General features: G+C 48.8%; 1 protein-coding gene across 14 annotated transcripts in view; it reads left to right on the top strand.

Moving 5' to 3' along the window:
• The window catches only part of LOC112823703 (maestro heat-like repeat family member 5), a 70,659-nt gene that overhangs the window by 871 nt on the left and 55,158 nt on the right, over nucleotides 1-14,630 (top strand). For 12 of the 14 annotated variants that reach the window (XM_025871528.2, XM_073893280.1, XM_073893289.1 and 9 more), the window contains exons 2-4: nucleotides 8,670-8,851; nucleotides 10,298-10,443; nucleotides 11,764-11,892. In XM_025871528.2, the coding sequence (XP_025727313.2) occupies nucleotides 8,670-8,851; nucleotides 10,298-10,443; nucleotides 11,764-11,892 (457 nt within the window). The remainder of the gene's footprint in view (nucleotides 1-8,669; nucleotides 8,852-10,297; nucleotides 10,444-11,763; nucleotides 11,893-14,630) is intronic. The other 2 variants (XM_073893287.1, XM_073893285.1) reach the window with 2 other exon arrangements.

Raw genomic sequence — 14,630 nt, 5'->3', positions numbered from 1 at the left:
GGGGGGGCAGGGCGAAGGGGCCGGCGGGGGCAGGGCAGGGCAGGGGCAGGTGGGCTCCCTCCCCTGCCGCCTCAGACCCCCAGGGCCCCCTCCACGGGCCGGGGCAGGCCCAGCTCTCCAGACTGTCCCCGGGCGGGTCCGGAGCGGGTTCCCGTTTGTGACGCCCCTCGTGGCGGGCTGTTCCAGAAGGAGCAGCTTCGCACCTGCTTTGAACTCGGTTATTTTGGTCCGCACACAGCCGTCTCCGTGTGTGTGTTGTCAGGCCCGGCTCCTCCTCTGCCACATCTTGGATCACTTAGAAGGCGAGAAAACGCTCCCCTCTGCAGCTGTTTGCCTGACTATGCTTCTGCCGTTTTCCTGTATTTAAAAATATCCTCAGTTTTGGTCGTCCCAGGGCTAGGATGCCGTTTTAGGGCAAGATGCCGGCCAAGTGCTTGAGGGCGGCGCTGAGCAGCCTGAGTGCCCTCCTGGTGCGGAGGGGAGCCGGGCTCCAACCCCTGGTGAGATGCCCACAGAGGTGGCACCAGCCAGCCTCCGTCGGGAAGGTCACACTTTCTGGGAGTGGCAGGGAAGTGGCTGGTTTTTTGAGAGGTGGCGGAAAGGTCCAAGTGTGCACTGAGCCCCGCCGGCCACCGTCCCCAGGATGCAGGCTTCGGACTCAGGCTGGGTCTGAACCAAACTCCTCCCACAGAGGCTGTGTGTCCTGGGGCAGGTCACTGAACCTCTCTGTGTCTCGGCACCGCTTGGTGTTGGTGTGTGAGGACAGTATGGAGTGTGATGAGGGGGGGATGGAGGGTCAGAGGAGAGGTGACGAGAGGGGCGCCCATCCCTCTCCGGCAGGACGTTGTGTGCAGCAGGGGCGAGCCCCCGGCCAGAATGCCTTCATCTATGCATCACTCACTCACTCGTCCAGCCACCCAGCACCCCCACACCGGGCACCTGTCGGACAGCCTCACCCCAGCAGCACCCCAATGGCGGAGGCCCCCTGACCAGGCTGTCTAGCATGGCCCTGCAGCTTGTCCAAACCCTGTCCCTGCTCGATTTCTCCATCTCACTGCCCCCAGCTGGTGCAGGACAGAGTCTGTCCATCGCCTCTGCCCCAGAACACGAGCGCTACGAGGGAAGGGGTTTCTTTGTGTGTCGTTCAGACAAAGCCCCAGGGCCTGGAGCAGTGCCTGGCATGCAATAGGTACTCACCGAAGGAATGAAGGCAGGAAGGGGTGAGGCTGCCCCGAGCACTGTGGAGGGCTCAGGAATGACGGAGATGGCCAGCCACTCCAGGCCAAGGGCCCCAGCCCATCTCTGCCCCACACCTGGTAAACGCTGTCATCCCGACACGTGCCCTGGACGTGGCAGCTTCCTGAGGACAGTCTGGCTGAGTGCAGAAATGCGACATCTCTGGCAATCCCAGGAGTGTCCCCTGCTTGGCCACCTGGTCACTGGTTCCCAAAGAGGCAGACGGTGGGGAGGCTCCTAAGTTCAGGCATGGCTATGGGATGGAGTGAGCATGAACGCCGTCTGGGAAGGGAGCTGGCAGAGGCAGGACTGCCAGGAACAGCTCCGGGAGGACGGGAGGAGGACGGTCTCTCTGTCTGAGGAAGTCCCCCCAAGGCAGTGCGCCTCAGACTCACCCGTTCACTCGTTCGATCTATCGACATTCACTGACAGCCTGCCCAGGACATGTTGGGGACCCAGGGATAGCCAGCACATCCCAAGGGACACTTGGGAAGGAAAAGGGCCAGGGGGTAGTCAGCAGTGCCACCGGGGTTCAGGAGAGCCAGGGAGGGCCCTCAGTCAGCTGGGGAGCCGGGGGAGGCACCCCAACCCCAGGATGCTCTTTCCAAGTCAAGAAGGCTGAGGGGTGGGCCTCTGTGCATTGCCTTGAAAGGGACAGGGAGAGAGAAGGAGAAAGGACCCATGCTCTGGGCAGCGGGCCCAGGAGAGCAAAGGCCGACCGGTCAAGTGGACGGGGCTTGGACAGCTGGATCCTGGCGAGGGCGCTGTCGGGGAGAGAGCAGGGGGGCTGTCACAGGCCTTTTTTCCAGAGACGAGGATGGGCTCACTGTTGCTTTGATAACATCGCTCTACCATTCATCCCACAAATATTTGCTGAGCCCCTGCTTGGTGTGCCAGGCACTGTTGCAGGTGTTGGAGGATACAACTGGAGATAAGACATAAAGATCCCTGCCCCGCTGGCTACCTTCCAGTGGGGCAGACAGCCGGTAAACAGTAGATGTAATAAAGTAAGTTATCTAATGCTACAGGGTTAAAAGTGATGGGGAAAAAATTGAGAGGGGGAGGGGGGAGAGAGGCGGGTGGGGGGCAGGTTGCAATTTTAAATAAGTTCATCTAGGAGGTGATAATCGAGCCAAGACTCGAAGGAGGTGAGAAACTGAGCCAAGCAGCTATCTGGAGGAAGGATGTTCCCCAGACTGAAGGGTCAGCCAGTGCAAAGGTCCTGAGGTAGAAACATGCCTGGTGGTTTGAGGAGCAGCAGGAGCTTACTGTGACTGGGATGGAATAAGCAAGAGAAAGCAGAAGGTGGGGGGGTGAAATCATTTCTGTATGGTATAATTTATGTACAGTAATATTCTCTCTCTTTAGTGGATGACTCTGCAAGTTTTGACAAAGTCATACAGTCGTGAATCCACTACCACAAGCAAAATATATGAAACAGATCTATCTCCCCAGAATCCCCCATGCCCTTTCTAGTCAGCCCTCCCCCAATTTCCCATCCCTGGAAACCTATTTTCTGTTTCGTTGACCTTCTTCAGAAAGCCATCAGGTGTGTAGCTTTCAGGGGTTGGTTTCTCTCACGTGGCATGATGAGTTTAAGAACCGTCCATGTTGTTGTGTTTCTCAGTGATTCATTTCTTTTTGTTGCTGCTGAGTACTTCCATGGATGTAACACATAGTTTCCTTATGCATTCACCAAAGGACATATGCATTTCTTCAGTTTGGGGCTATTACAAACAGAGCCATTATAGACGTTCGCATACAGATTTTGTGTGAAAGTAAGTTGTTATTTCACTTGAGTAAACAGCTAGGGGTGGAGCGGCAGAGTTGGGTGGTGAGTGTATGTTTGACCTTCTAAGAAAGCACCACGCGTACTTTCTGCACTGGCTGCACTATTTCACATCCTCACCAGCAATGTTCAAGAGGTCCAGTTACCCCGCAACCTCACCAGCACTTGGTATTTTTGGGTTTTTTCCCCAATTTTAACCGTTCTAGTAGACGTGTAGTGATATCCCACTGTGGTTTTCACTTGTTTCCTTCGTGAAGAATGATGTCGAGCACTTGTTATGGGCTTATTTGCCATCTGTTCATCTCCTTTGGGGAAATGTCTATTCAAATCTTTCTGTGTTTTGTTAGACTGTTTGTGTTTGTGTTTGAGTTTTTTGTTTTGTTTCGTGAGTTATTTATATATTCTGGATACAGATCTTTATCAGATATGTGATTTGCAAATATTTCCTCCAAGTCCACAGCTTATCTGTTCATTTTTTCTAGATGTCTTTCAAGAAGTTCTTAATTTTGATGAAATCCAGCTTAATATTTTTTCTTCTATGGATTGTGCTTTGGGTGTCACATCTGAGAAATCTTAAATCACAAAGATTTTCTCCTACATTTTCTTTGAGAAGTTTAGATTCTAGGTTTTGCGTTTAGGTCTGCAATCTATCTTGATTAATTATTGGATAGAGCGTGAAGCATAAATTGGGGGACATTTTTGCACACGTACATCCAGTTATTGCATGCTGTCAGTGAATGTCGATAGATCGAACGAGTGAACGGGTGAGTCTGAGGCGCACTGCCTTGGGGGGACTTCCTCAGACAGAGAGACCGTCCTCCTCCCGTCCTCCCGGAGCTGTTCCTGGCAGTCCTGCCTCTGCCAGCTCCCTTCCCAGACGGCGTTCATGCTCACTCCATCCCATAGCCATGCCTGAACTTAGGAGCCTCCCCACCGTCTGCCTCTTTGGGAACCAGTGACCAGGTGGCCAAGCAGGGGACACTCCTGGGATTGCCAGAGATGTCGCATTTCTGCACTCAGCCAGACTGTCCTCAGGAAGCTGCCACGTCCAGGGCACGTGTCGGGATGACAGCGTTTACCAGGTGTGGGGCAGAGATGGGCTGGGGCCCTTGGCCTGGAGTGGCTGGCCATCTCCGTCATTCCTGAGCCCTCCACAGTGCTCGGGGCAGCCTCACCCCTTCCTGCCTTCATTCCTTCGGTGAGTACCTATTGCATGCCAGGCACTGCTCCAGGCCCTGGGGCTTTGTCTGAACGACACACAAAGAAACCCCTTCCCTCGTAGCGCTCGTGTTCTGGGGCAGAGGCGATGGACAGACTCTGTCCTGCACAGCCGGGGGCAGTGAGATGGAGACAACTGGCTATTCTGGTTATTCAGTTATTCTTGATTGAGCTTTAGTATTTTATGACTAAGGAATTCATTTTATCTGGGTTGTCAAATTTATTGGCATCAAGTTGTTCATAATACTCTCTCACTATCATTTTAATGTCTGTAGGATTTTTAATGATGTACCTATTCTCCCTCTTTATATTAATAATTTGTGTCTTCTTTCCTTTTGCCCTAATAAAGCCTGATAGAAGTTTTCAAATGTATGTATCTTTTCAAAGAACCAGCTTTTAGTTTCATTGATTTTCTCTATTGTTTTTCTGTTTCCACTTCATTGATTTCTGCTCTACTTTTTATTATTTTCTTTCTTTGGACTTAGTTTGCCTCTTTTCCCCTAGTTTTTAAGATGGAAACTTAGGTCATTGATTTCAGACCTCTATTCTTTTCTAATACTGTTAAATTTTAATGCTATAAATTTCCCTCAAAGCACTGCTTTAGCTGCATCTCATGCATTTTTATATGTTGTGTTTTCATTTTCTTTCAGTTCAAAATACTTTTTACTTTCTCTTTTTAATTTCTTCTTGACCCATGCATTATTTAAAATTGTTATTTAGTTTTCAAAATACTTGGGGATTTCCCATCTATCTTTCTGTTATTGATTTCTAATTTCATTCTATTGTGGTCAAAGAGTATGCTTTGTTTGATCTGAATCCTTTTAAACCTATTGAGACTATTTTATGGCTCAGAATATGATCTATCTTGGTAGATGTTCCATGTGCATTTGAAGAGAATGTGTTCTTCTGTTGTTAGTTGGAGAGTTTTGTAAATGCCCATTAGATTACATTAGCTAAGAGTATTATTCAAGTCTTTTATATCCTTAATGATGATCTCTGTCTTCTTGTTCTACCAATTATTGACAGAGGGATGCTGAAATCTTCAACTATGATTCAACTATTCTTCAACTAGTTCTCCTTTTGGTTCTATCTTTTTTACTTTATATATTAATAAGTTCTGTTATTAGGTTCATGAACATTTAGAGTTGTAAGTCATCTTGATGAATGATCCCTTTATCATTATGAATTGATTCTCTTTATCCCTGGTTATATTATTCACTCGAAAATATACTTTTCCTGATATTAACATAGCCACTTCTGTTTTCTTTAGAATATTATTAGCATGGTATATCTTTTTTCATCTTTTATTTTTCATTGATTTGTGTCTATTATATTTCAAGTGTATTTCTTACAGGCAGCATATATTCGGGTCTTGATTTTTTTATTCAATTTGACAGTCTCTGCTATTCGATTGAGATATTTAAATCATTTACATTTAATGTGAGTATTGAAATGATTTTGCTTTAATCTACCATCTTGCAATTTGTTTTCACTTTTTTTCTTCTCTTCTTTGTTCTATTTTTCCTCTTTGCCTCTATGTCTTTTGTTGGCTTATTAGCTATATATATTTTTAGTTTACTCTCTGTTTGGTTTTTTAGTGATTGCTTAGGGCTTGTAGTTTACAAATTTACCATATCTCAGCCTACCTTCAAGTGATATTATGCCACTTTACTTATAGTATAAGAATCTTACAATATATTATTTCCTTTTCCCTTTCCTCGCCTTTATGGTATTGTTGACATATATTTCACTTCTACATTTGCTATAGGCCCTACAAAGCATTGTTATTTTTACTTTAAACTTGAAAAATAAGAAAAAGTATTTTACATTCACCTACATATTTACCATTTCCACTGTTCTCTGTTTCTTTTATGTGTTTCCATATTTCCATCTGGTATTATTCTCCTTCTACCTGACAGACTTCCTCAAACACTTATGGTGCAGGTTTGCTGGTTATGAATTCTTTCAGCTTTAGTGCATATGATAAAGGTTTGGTTATACCGTCAGTTTTTAAATATTTTTTCTCTGAGTATAGGATTCTAGCTCGCCAGGTTTTTTTTTTTTCCTCTTAGTGTTTTAAAATGTTACCCCATGTCTCCAATGCTTGCATTATTTCTTTTTTTGAAAAGATTTTTTTTTTATTTTTTATTTGACAGAGAGAGAGAGACAGAGAAGGAACACAGGAGGGGCAGAGGGAAAGGGAGAAGCAGGCTCCCAGCAGAGCAAGGAGCCTGACACAGGATTCGATCCCAGGATCCCGAGATCATGACCTGAGCCCAAGGCAGATGCTTAATGACTGAGCCACCCAGGCGCCCTGCTTGCATTATTTCTGACTAGAACTATACTCTTGCTCTTATCTGTATACCTTTGCATATAATGTGTCTTTCTTTCTCTGACTTTTCTCTGGCTTTCTTTCTTAAAATTTTCTCTTAGCATTGGCTTTAGGCAATTTTATTTCAATGTTATTTGGTTTAATTTTCTTCATGTTTCTTTCACTTGAGGTTCATTGAGTTTCTTGGATCTGTGGGATTTGTAGTTTTTATTAATTTGGAAACTTCAGATATTATTTCCTCAAATATTGTTTTCTGTCTCCCTTTCTTCTCCTGTGAGGATTTACATTACACACACACTGTGCCTTTGAGGTTGTTCTACAATTCACTGATTGCTCTATTCCATTTTTTCTGGTCTTTTTTCTATTTGTGTTCCATTTTGGGGTAGTTTCTGCTGTAGTATCTTCAAGTTCACTAACCTTTGCTTCTACTGTATCTAATCTGCTCTTAAACTTATCCAGTGTATTCTTAAACTCAAACATTGTATTCTTCATCTTGTTTATGTTTTCCATGTCTCCCCTTAGCATGCTTATGTTTTAATCTACCATGTTGAACACGTGGAATATTGTTACAATAACATTTAATGTCCTTGTCTACTAATTCTACCATTTGTGTCATTTCTGTGTTGCTTTTGATCAATTAATTTTTTTCTCCTACTTAGGGGTCATGTTTTCTTGCTGTCATGTGTGCCTGGTAATTTTTCATTCAATGTGAACAAGACAAAAAACCATCAACAAATTCTATAGGTACATTATGTGGTATATTAGAAGGTAGTTCATCTCTTTTAACATTTACCCATTAATTTATTCAACCACATAAGAAATGTATGTCAGGGGGCACCTGGGTGGCTCAGTCGTTAAGCGTCTGCCTTCGGCTCAGGTCATGATCACAGGGTCCTGGGATCGAGCCCCACATTGGGCTCCCTGCTCCACAGAAAGCCTGCTTCTCCCTCTCCCACTCCCTTTGCTTGTGTTGTCTCTCTCGCTGTCTCTCTCTCTGTCAAATAAATAAATAAATAAATCTTTTAAAAAATGTATGTCAGATCATGTCACTCAAAACCCTCTGTGGTTCCCCACTGAACTCAGAAAAAACCCCAAAGGCCAGAAGATGATGAACAATACCAGTGTTTCCCTCAAAGATGGAGCAACAAAGACCAGATTCCCCCTCCTTCCTTAAACAACTCAAAAACTGGGGGGGGGGGGGGGGATGCAAATCCACTAATATCAGACATTAGATATCCATATATCTTTAGTTATATCCTTAGTGGCTAGAAAGAATACACCATGCCCGTGGTCAGTACTTGGGAACTGGGAACTGTGAGTGAACAAGAAATGAGGTCCCAGAGCAAGTAGAGCAGAACCCACTTCTGCCAGGAGGGTCCAAGAGGAAGTTGTGAAACAAACAGCTTGGACACTACCCCAAAAATGAAGGATGCCTCCTATTTTGGCGCCTCTGGCAATGAGCACAGTCTGAGGGAATCCTGTCCCCACATTTTTGCAAAAGAAAAGGTGAGGGCTGATGTCCTTCCTTGCCCCTGCCACACAGCTCTTCTCAGTGTCTCCATCATGCACACATAACTGTTCTCAAGCACCAGGATAGTGGGGCCTGGGGCACAGATGAGGATGTGGTCCAGTGCACTCATCTTCATGGCTCCTGCTCCCACCTGCTCCGCAGCTCTTGGACCTCTCTCAAAGACCCCCTCAGTGATATCTGGGTAGCCAGGGCACTCTCGTGTTTGTCCTGGAAAAGACTGGCTGCTCCAAATCAGTGCAAGAGCTGGAGCTGGGGATGCCATACCCTGAGCCCTCCAGGTCCTGCCAGTCATGTCTGTGCCACCTGCACTTGCTAGGAGTCAGGCCTCTCCAGGCCCACAGGCAATACTGCTGACTTAACAACATCCCTGAGGCCTCTAGACTCTTTCCCTACTCCCCCTTGGGGTTCAGCCGCACCATTGAACAGAAAGGTGGACACACAGAAGGACATTGCCAAGCCTGATCCTGACCAACATGGCTCTCAGTGTCTACTGGGCTTGCATTCATGAATGCACAAAAAGGTGCCCAGATACACACACACCCTGGACCTCTTTTCCATTTCAGATTCTCCTCCCATGTCTCCAGATCCACAAAGGACCTATCTTGCATGAAGGTACCTCAGGACCCTGCCCACAGGGACAGACAGGCACACCCCACCACCATCCTGCTCTGCAAGTCACAGAGCAGCCAGGCTGCTCTTGTGCCCAGGGAGCACAAGATGTTCATGGAGGAAGCCTATAATGCAGGTGATCACCAGCCCTGGGACTCTGGCAAGGTGCAGATGGCGTGGTCAGGTTCCAACAGACCCCATCAGGTCCCTCCACTCAAAAAAGTCCTGGGGATGAGGACCAGAAGGAATCCACACTGGTGGGATCTTGGGGATGTCAAGGACCTTGTGGACATAGCGAGGCTTTCAGCAGAGAGCCCTACACACCCCCCGTGGTCTCTTCATGCCTCCTGAGGCACCATCCAAAGCCCAAAAGTTCCCTCCCTCCCTCCCTCACACTTCACCTTCCACTTTCTTCCCACACCTTTTCCCACTTAGGACCTCAGCCTTGGCCTGGTCCTCTCACAGGAATGCTTATCCCCTCATTCAAAGGATGACTTGCCTTCATCCTTCTAGGCAAAGTTAAATTGCCACCTCCTCTGAGTAGCCAGTCCTAAATGTCCCTCCCTCTTTGTTGGGATGTTTTGCCCCTCCCCTCGTTGTGTGCCCAGGGCCTTCTATACAACTATGGGACCAAAGTCCACTGATAGTGGGTAGGGTTCCCATGGGCTGGAGGTTCCTTCAGAACTGAGCTGGGCCCTGACTCTTCTTTGAGCCCTCACTCACAGACCTATGGTGACACAGAGGGAACATCATTGAATGTTGACTGACTAGATGGAAGGTGAAGGGGTGAAGGGAAGAATAGATAGAGGGACAGAGGGATGGATGGTTAATTTGAGTGCATGTGTGATTGATGGATGGATAAACTTATGAATGATGGGTGGATGGACAAGTAGATAGGTAAATTTATGAGCAGATGGGTGACGGATGGATGGATACATTTATTAATGCATGGATTGATGGGTGAATGTAAGGATGGACAGACAGGTGGCTGGGTGGATGAATTGATGGACAGACGTATGAATGAATGTGTGGGTGGATGGACAGATGGGTCAACAGATAGGTAGATGATAGATGATTGGATAAATGGACGCATGAAAAAGTGGTTGAATCAATGAATGGATGGAAATATGCATGGGTATATAAGGGTGTGAAATCTTCATGCATTCCTGCTTCTTTTTTTTTAAGATTTTATTTATTTGACAGAGAGAGACACAGTGACAGAGGGAACACAAGCAGGGGGAGTGGGAGAGGGAGAAGCAGGCTTCCCCCTGAGCAGGGAGCCGGATGCAGGTTCGATCCCAGGACCTTGGGATCATGACCTAAGCCAAAGGCAGCCGCTTAACCAACTGAGCCACCCAGGCACCCCGCATTCCTGCTTCTTATCCTATCTCAAACTCCAGGAGGATTGTTTGGACAGTCAGGAGGCCCAGGAATTCCCAATGTGTTCAGCTCTTCAGTCCTCATTTTCAGATCACTGTTTCCCATTCCTGGCCCTACCCCCTTCTCTATCCACTTATCCCTGATGGCACAATGTAACCTTCCCACATCACATCAACCCTCACACTTTTTCCATCTTCTTTAGCTATTTGCTTCAAGATGCTCCGGGACCTGAATAGTTCAGACCCCCTCCACCTGAAGTACATCATCAAGAAGATCAAGAACATGGCTTATGGGACCCCCAACCTGGTGCTGGAAACCATCCATGACTACTTTGTAGACAACCCCAAGGTGGGAGTTGCTTGGGTCATTGGAGAGACTGCATGGGGAGCAAAGGGGAGGGCCAGACCACAAGTCCAGTTCAAATCTTGGCTCTTTGGTACAACTAAATGATTTGGGGCAAGTTGATCTCCTCGTGTGTCCAATAGGCTGAGTGGGGAGGGAGGAAGTTGGACCAACGTGTGTGACCACCCTCAGAATATCCCATGATGTAGATGTTATGATCCCTATAGATAAGAAAACAGGCTTAGGAAAGGGAAGTGATCTGCCTAAAGTCACAGAACGATTAAGTGGCAGAGGTGGATGGGTGGATGGATGGATGAATGGATGGATGGACAGACAGACGGATGGATGGATAGGTGGGTGGGTGGATGGTTGAATAGATGGATAGATGGTTGGATGGGTGGATAGTTGGGTGGATGGATGGATGGTTGGATGATGGATGGATAGTTGGATGGATGGATGGATAGGTGGGTGGGTGGATAGATGGATGGATGGATGGATAGGTGGGTGGGTAGATGGACAGATGGATGTTTGGATAGGTTGGTAGATGGACAGATGGATAATTAACAGGAAAATCTGATTAAGTTTTAATGAATGGGTGAATAAATGAATGAATAAATGAATGAATGGGGGTTCCTGGGTGGCTCAGTTGGTTAAGTGCCTGCCTTCGGCTCAGGTCTTGATCCCAGGGTCCTGGGATCAAGGCCTGCATCAGGCTCTCCACTCAACCAGGGAAACTGCCTCTCCCTCTCCCTCTGTGATCTCTCTCGCTTTCACTCACTCTATAAAATCTTTTTTAAAAAAAATGAATGAATGAATGAACTGACTGTAGAGGCAGAATGCTTTTAAAATCCCATAACAGGGGCGCCTGGGTGGCTCAGTCGTTAGGCATCTGCCGTCGGCTCGGGTCATGATCCCGGGGTCCTGAGCTAGAGCCCCGCATCGGGCTCCCTGCTCCGCGGGAAGCCTGCCTCTCCCTCTCCCACTCCCCCTGCTTGTGTTCCTGCTCTAGCTGTCTCTCTCTGTCAAATAAATAAAAAATTTAAATTTTTAATAATAATAATAAAAAAATAAATAAAATCCCATAGCAGTTTCTGAGGATAGAGACAAACTTTTATTCGTCTGTCTCTGTAGAACCTAGTTCAGGGCCTGCACATAGTGCATGTTCACTAAATGGTTATTGGACAAATGGCCGAGTGCCTCCATTTGTCCTCTCCCTCTCCCTCTGGCCTCCTCAGCCTCCCCACACCTAGGCTTTCACTGGTGGCCACTCCCTGTGTGACCAGACCCAACATGCCTCTGAACCTCTGCCCTCTCTGCCACCCACAGATCTCCTCCCGCCACAGGTTCCGGCTGTTCCACGTCCTGGAGGCAGTCATTGAAGCCAGCGACTCCCTGGAGGAGGCCTGGGAGAAGTCATTCATGCAGCTGGCCCTGGAGAACATGACCAAGTCCACGGTGTGCCTCCCATCCCAGCAAATAGGCCACTTCTGGGAACGCAGGCTGCTGCCCCCAGCATCCAAATAATGGTGGGGGTGCCCAGCCCTGTGGCTGACCAAGTGATCTCTGTCCTTTCCATTTTCTAACCACCAGCCCCTTCAGAGGGACAACCTCACGTGCCCATTTTGTCTGAGTCTACAGGGCCCCGAAGTGCAAGCGCTGAATGTCAGCTGCAGTTTGGCGCCCTTTCCTGAAAGTCTCTGCCCTGCCGCCCCACCACCACCTGTCTTACCATTCCCACGGCTGCTGCCCACACCCAGCCTCTGAAGCCCTCCCACGAATCCCAGCCATTCTCCAGGCTTAACTCCGCCTCTGCAGCTGCCTCCTGGGTCCCGCCTGCTGGAGACCACCCCACTCCTACCCGCCCACCTCAGGATGTGGTCCCCGGACCTGCCCCAGGCCTGCCAACGGCCTTGGGGACTTCAGCTCCCAGCCTGCAGGGCTAGTAGCTCTGATTTAGACAGACTAGCCCAGGGTTGCCCTACTGTGGACGTGACGTGTCACCACAGGGCTGAGCCTTGGCACTGCACAAAGTGGGAATCCGTATATATGACCCCCATTTACAGACGGAAGGGGCCGAGGCTCCAGCCACTTGCCTGCAGCAGCAAACCAGCTGGTAAATGGTGACCAGTCTCCGTGCTCCCCACAAAGAAGTCTGTAGACCCTTCCAGTGTGGATATCAGAAAACGGGGAACAAAGTTCATAGCCAGTATATTTGTGTTCTAAAATTCCGTACCTTTTTTTAAATTTAAGTCATCGTGTAAAGCATGCCAGTCATATTTTTAAAATGCAAGGCACCTACGAATAGTCGACAGACCAGTAGTAAGAGAGAGGGGCAATGGTGACCCAGGCTGTTGAGGGCTGCAGGACAAGCAGAGCCCACCAGCGTCTGGGTGGCGGCCTGGCTCAGCCTCCCTGAGGGTGGACAAGAGCCCCTCCGAGGCAGGGCACCGCCTGCTTCCGCACACGCCACCACCCACCACCAGCTCTCCAGCGTGGGCTGGTGCCATCACTTCTGTAGGTACCACGAGCTGGTCCAGGACTCACAGGGGAGAACAGGCACGTCATCACCCAGGTCCCAGCCAGCTGAGCGCGTCTGCTGGCATCTTGGTGTCCGAAGCCCAATCTGGGACCCCCATAGTCCATCCCAGCCGGGGACGGTGTCTCGGAGACCCCAAGCCTTCCTCTTTTCTGGCTCGCTCTCTTGCTTTGGAGATACACACCCTCCGGCAGCTTCTTGAAAACATGCGCTTGGGAAGTACAGTTTGAGACCAGGCATTTCTGGAAATCTGTCTGTTCTGGCTCACCCTGGACTCTGTGTTGGAGACCGTGGACAGAAACATCTGAAATGAAGTCAGGATGGTCAGGGTGGTACCGAAGGCCACCAGGGAGGTGGGTCTCATGCACATCCACGCCTGGAAGAGTGTGAACTTCAGGCCAAGCTGACTGCAAACGGCCACATTGTGTTGCATTTCCCAGAATGAGGCTTATTTCCCTGAACGCCAACCTAGCAACCAGCATAGTGACTTATCCTGTGCAGACCAAGGTTAATTAGTTTTGTCTACACCAATCATAATTCTTTCAAACGGTTTCGATAAGCCTGTGGGTTTTGCCTTTATAAGCTGTTTCTCCTCCCCCATGCCAAGCACATTTCTGTTTCCTGCTGAATCTGTGTCTCCCCGATTGGGATTCCCAAAGATCCCAAATAAACTTTTGGTTTGCTTTGCAGTTCAGTACTTTCCCATTCGACAAGATCATTGTCATGTTGGCGGTAGCATCCCGTGGTCTCCCGGCTGCCCCTGGTGCCGCCGTAGAGCCTCCACAGCCATTCTGGACATTAGACCTCTCTCCGCCCTCACCTCCCTGCTGACGGGCATGCAGCGTCTTCCCTGTGTGTGCACGCTCTGCAGCTCCCCAAAGGCGCCTCGCTCTGGGTCTGTCCCAGTCACCGTGCCTTTCCGCCCTGCCTCCTGCAGTCTGGCTGCTTGGGCCCTTTGCTTCTGGAACATTCCTCACTTAATTCACTGATGGTCTCACCTCCTGGGTTTCTCTGCCCAAGGCTTCAGGGACGTCTGACACGCCGGTGCGGGCTGCTCGGTGGTCCCCAAAATTCTCACCTGGTCTCTCCTCGAGCAGCTCCCTGTCCTCTGTTCTGCTCTCTGAAGACTCTTTGTCTCCCAGACTTCCTGTTGCGTTTCCGGCTCTGCTCCTTGTGCCTTCGACTCTCTCGTGATCTTGATTTTGTCCCCAGAATGTTCCTTTTTGCATCATGCTGTTTATAGCACTTGTGGATGCAATACCTCCTCTTATCTCTCAGGATGTTAAAGACACAGCTTCGTTCGAAGTTTTCATTTCTCTGTTTGGCCTGTATTTCCTCCAAGGAGCTGTTTTCTGGGTTTTGTCGGGTGTGTGGTGGTGGTTTTCGTCTCCCACACCCGAGCCTTCTCCAGCGTGGCTGCCTGCCCATGGTTAGTGCCGATAGGGAGCTCTGAACACACGGGCAGGTGGTGGGATTCGGGGTCCACTGTAGAGTACCGGTGAGCCCACCTCTGCCCGGCACCCATGTTGACCTCTATGACTTTTGTCCTGGACTGCCCAGATTTCCCAGAAAAGACCCTAATATGGTGCCTGGCCAGAGGGAAAGACCCCCAGGCAGCGCTGTGGAGGACCTGGCCTCCCGCCACAGACCCATGCCT

The sequence above is a fragment of the Callorhinus ursinus genome, unplaced genomic scaffold, assembly GCF_003265705.2.
Source record: "Callorhinus ursinus isolate GAN/ISIS: 27379988/994484 unplaced genomic scaffold, GSC_fseal_2.0 scaffold5, whole genome shotgun sequence".
Taxonomy (NCBI): Eukaryota; Metazoa; Chordata; class Mammalia; order Carnivora; family Otariidae; genus Callorhinus; species Callorhinus ursinus.
The sequence above is the reverse complement of the archived record's forward strand: the minus strand, read 5'-3'. Positions and strand labels throughout refer to the sequence as shown.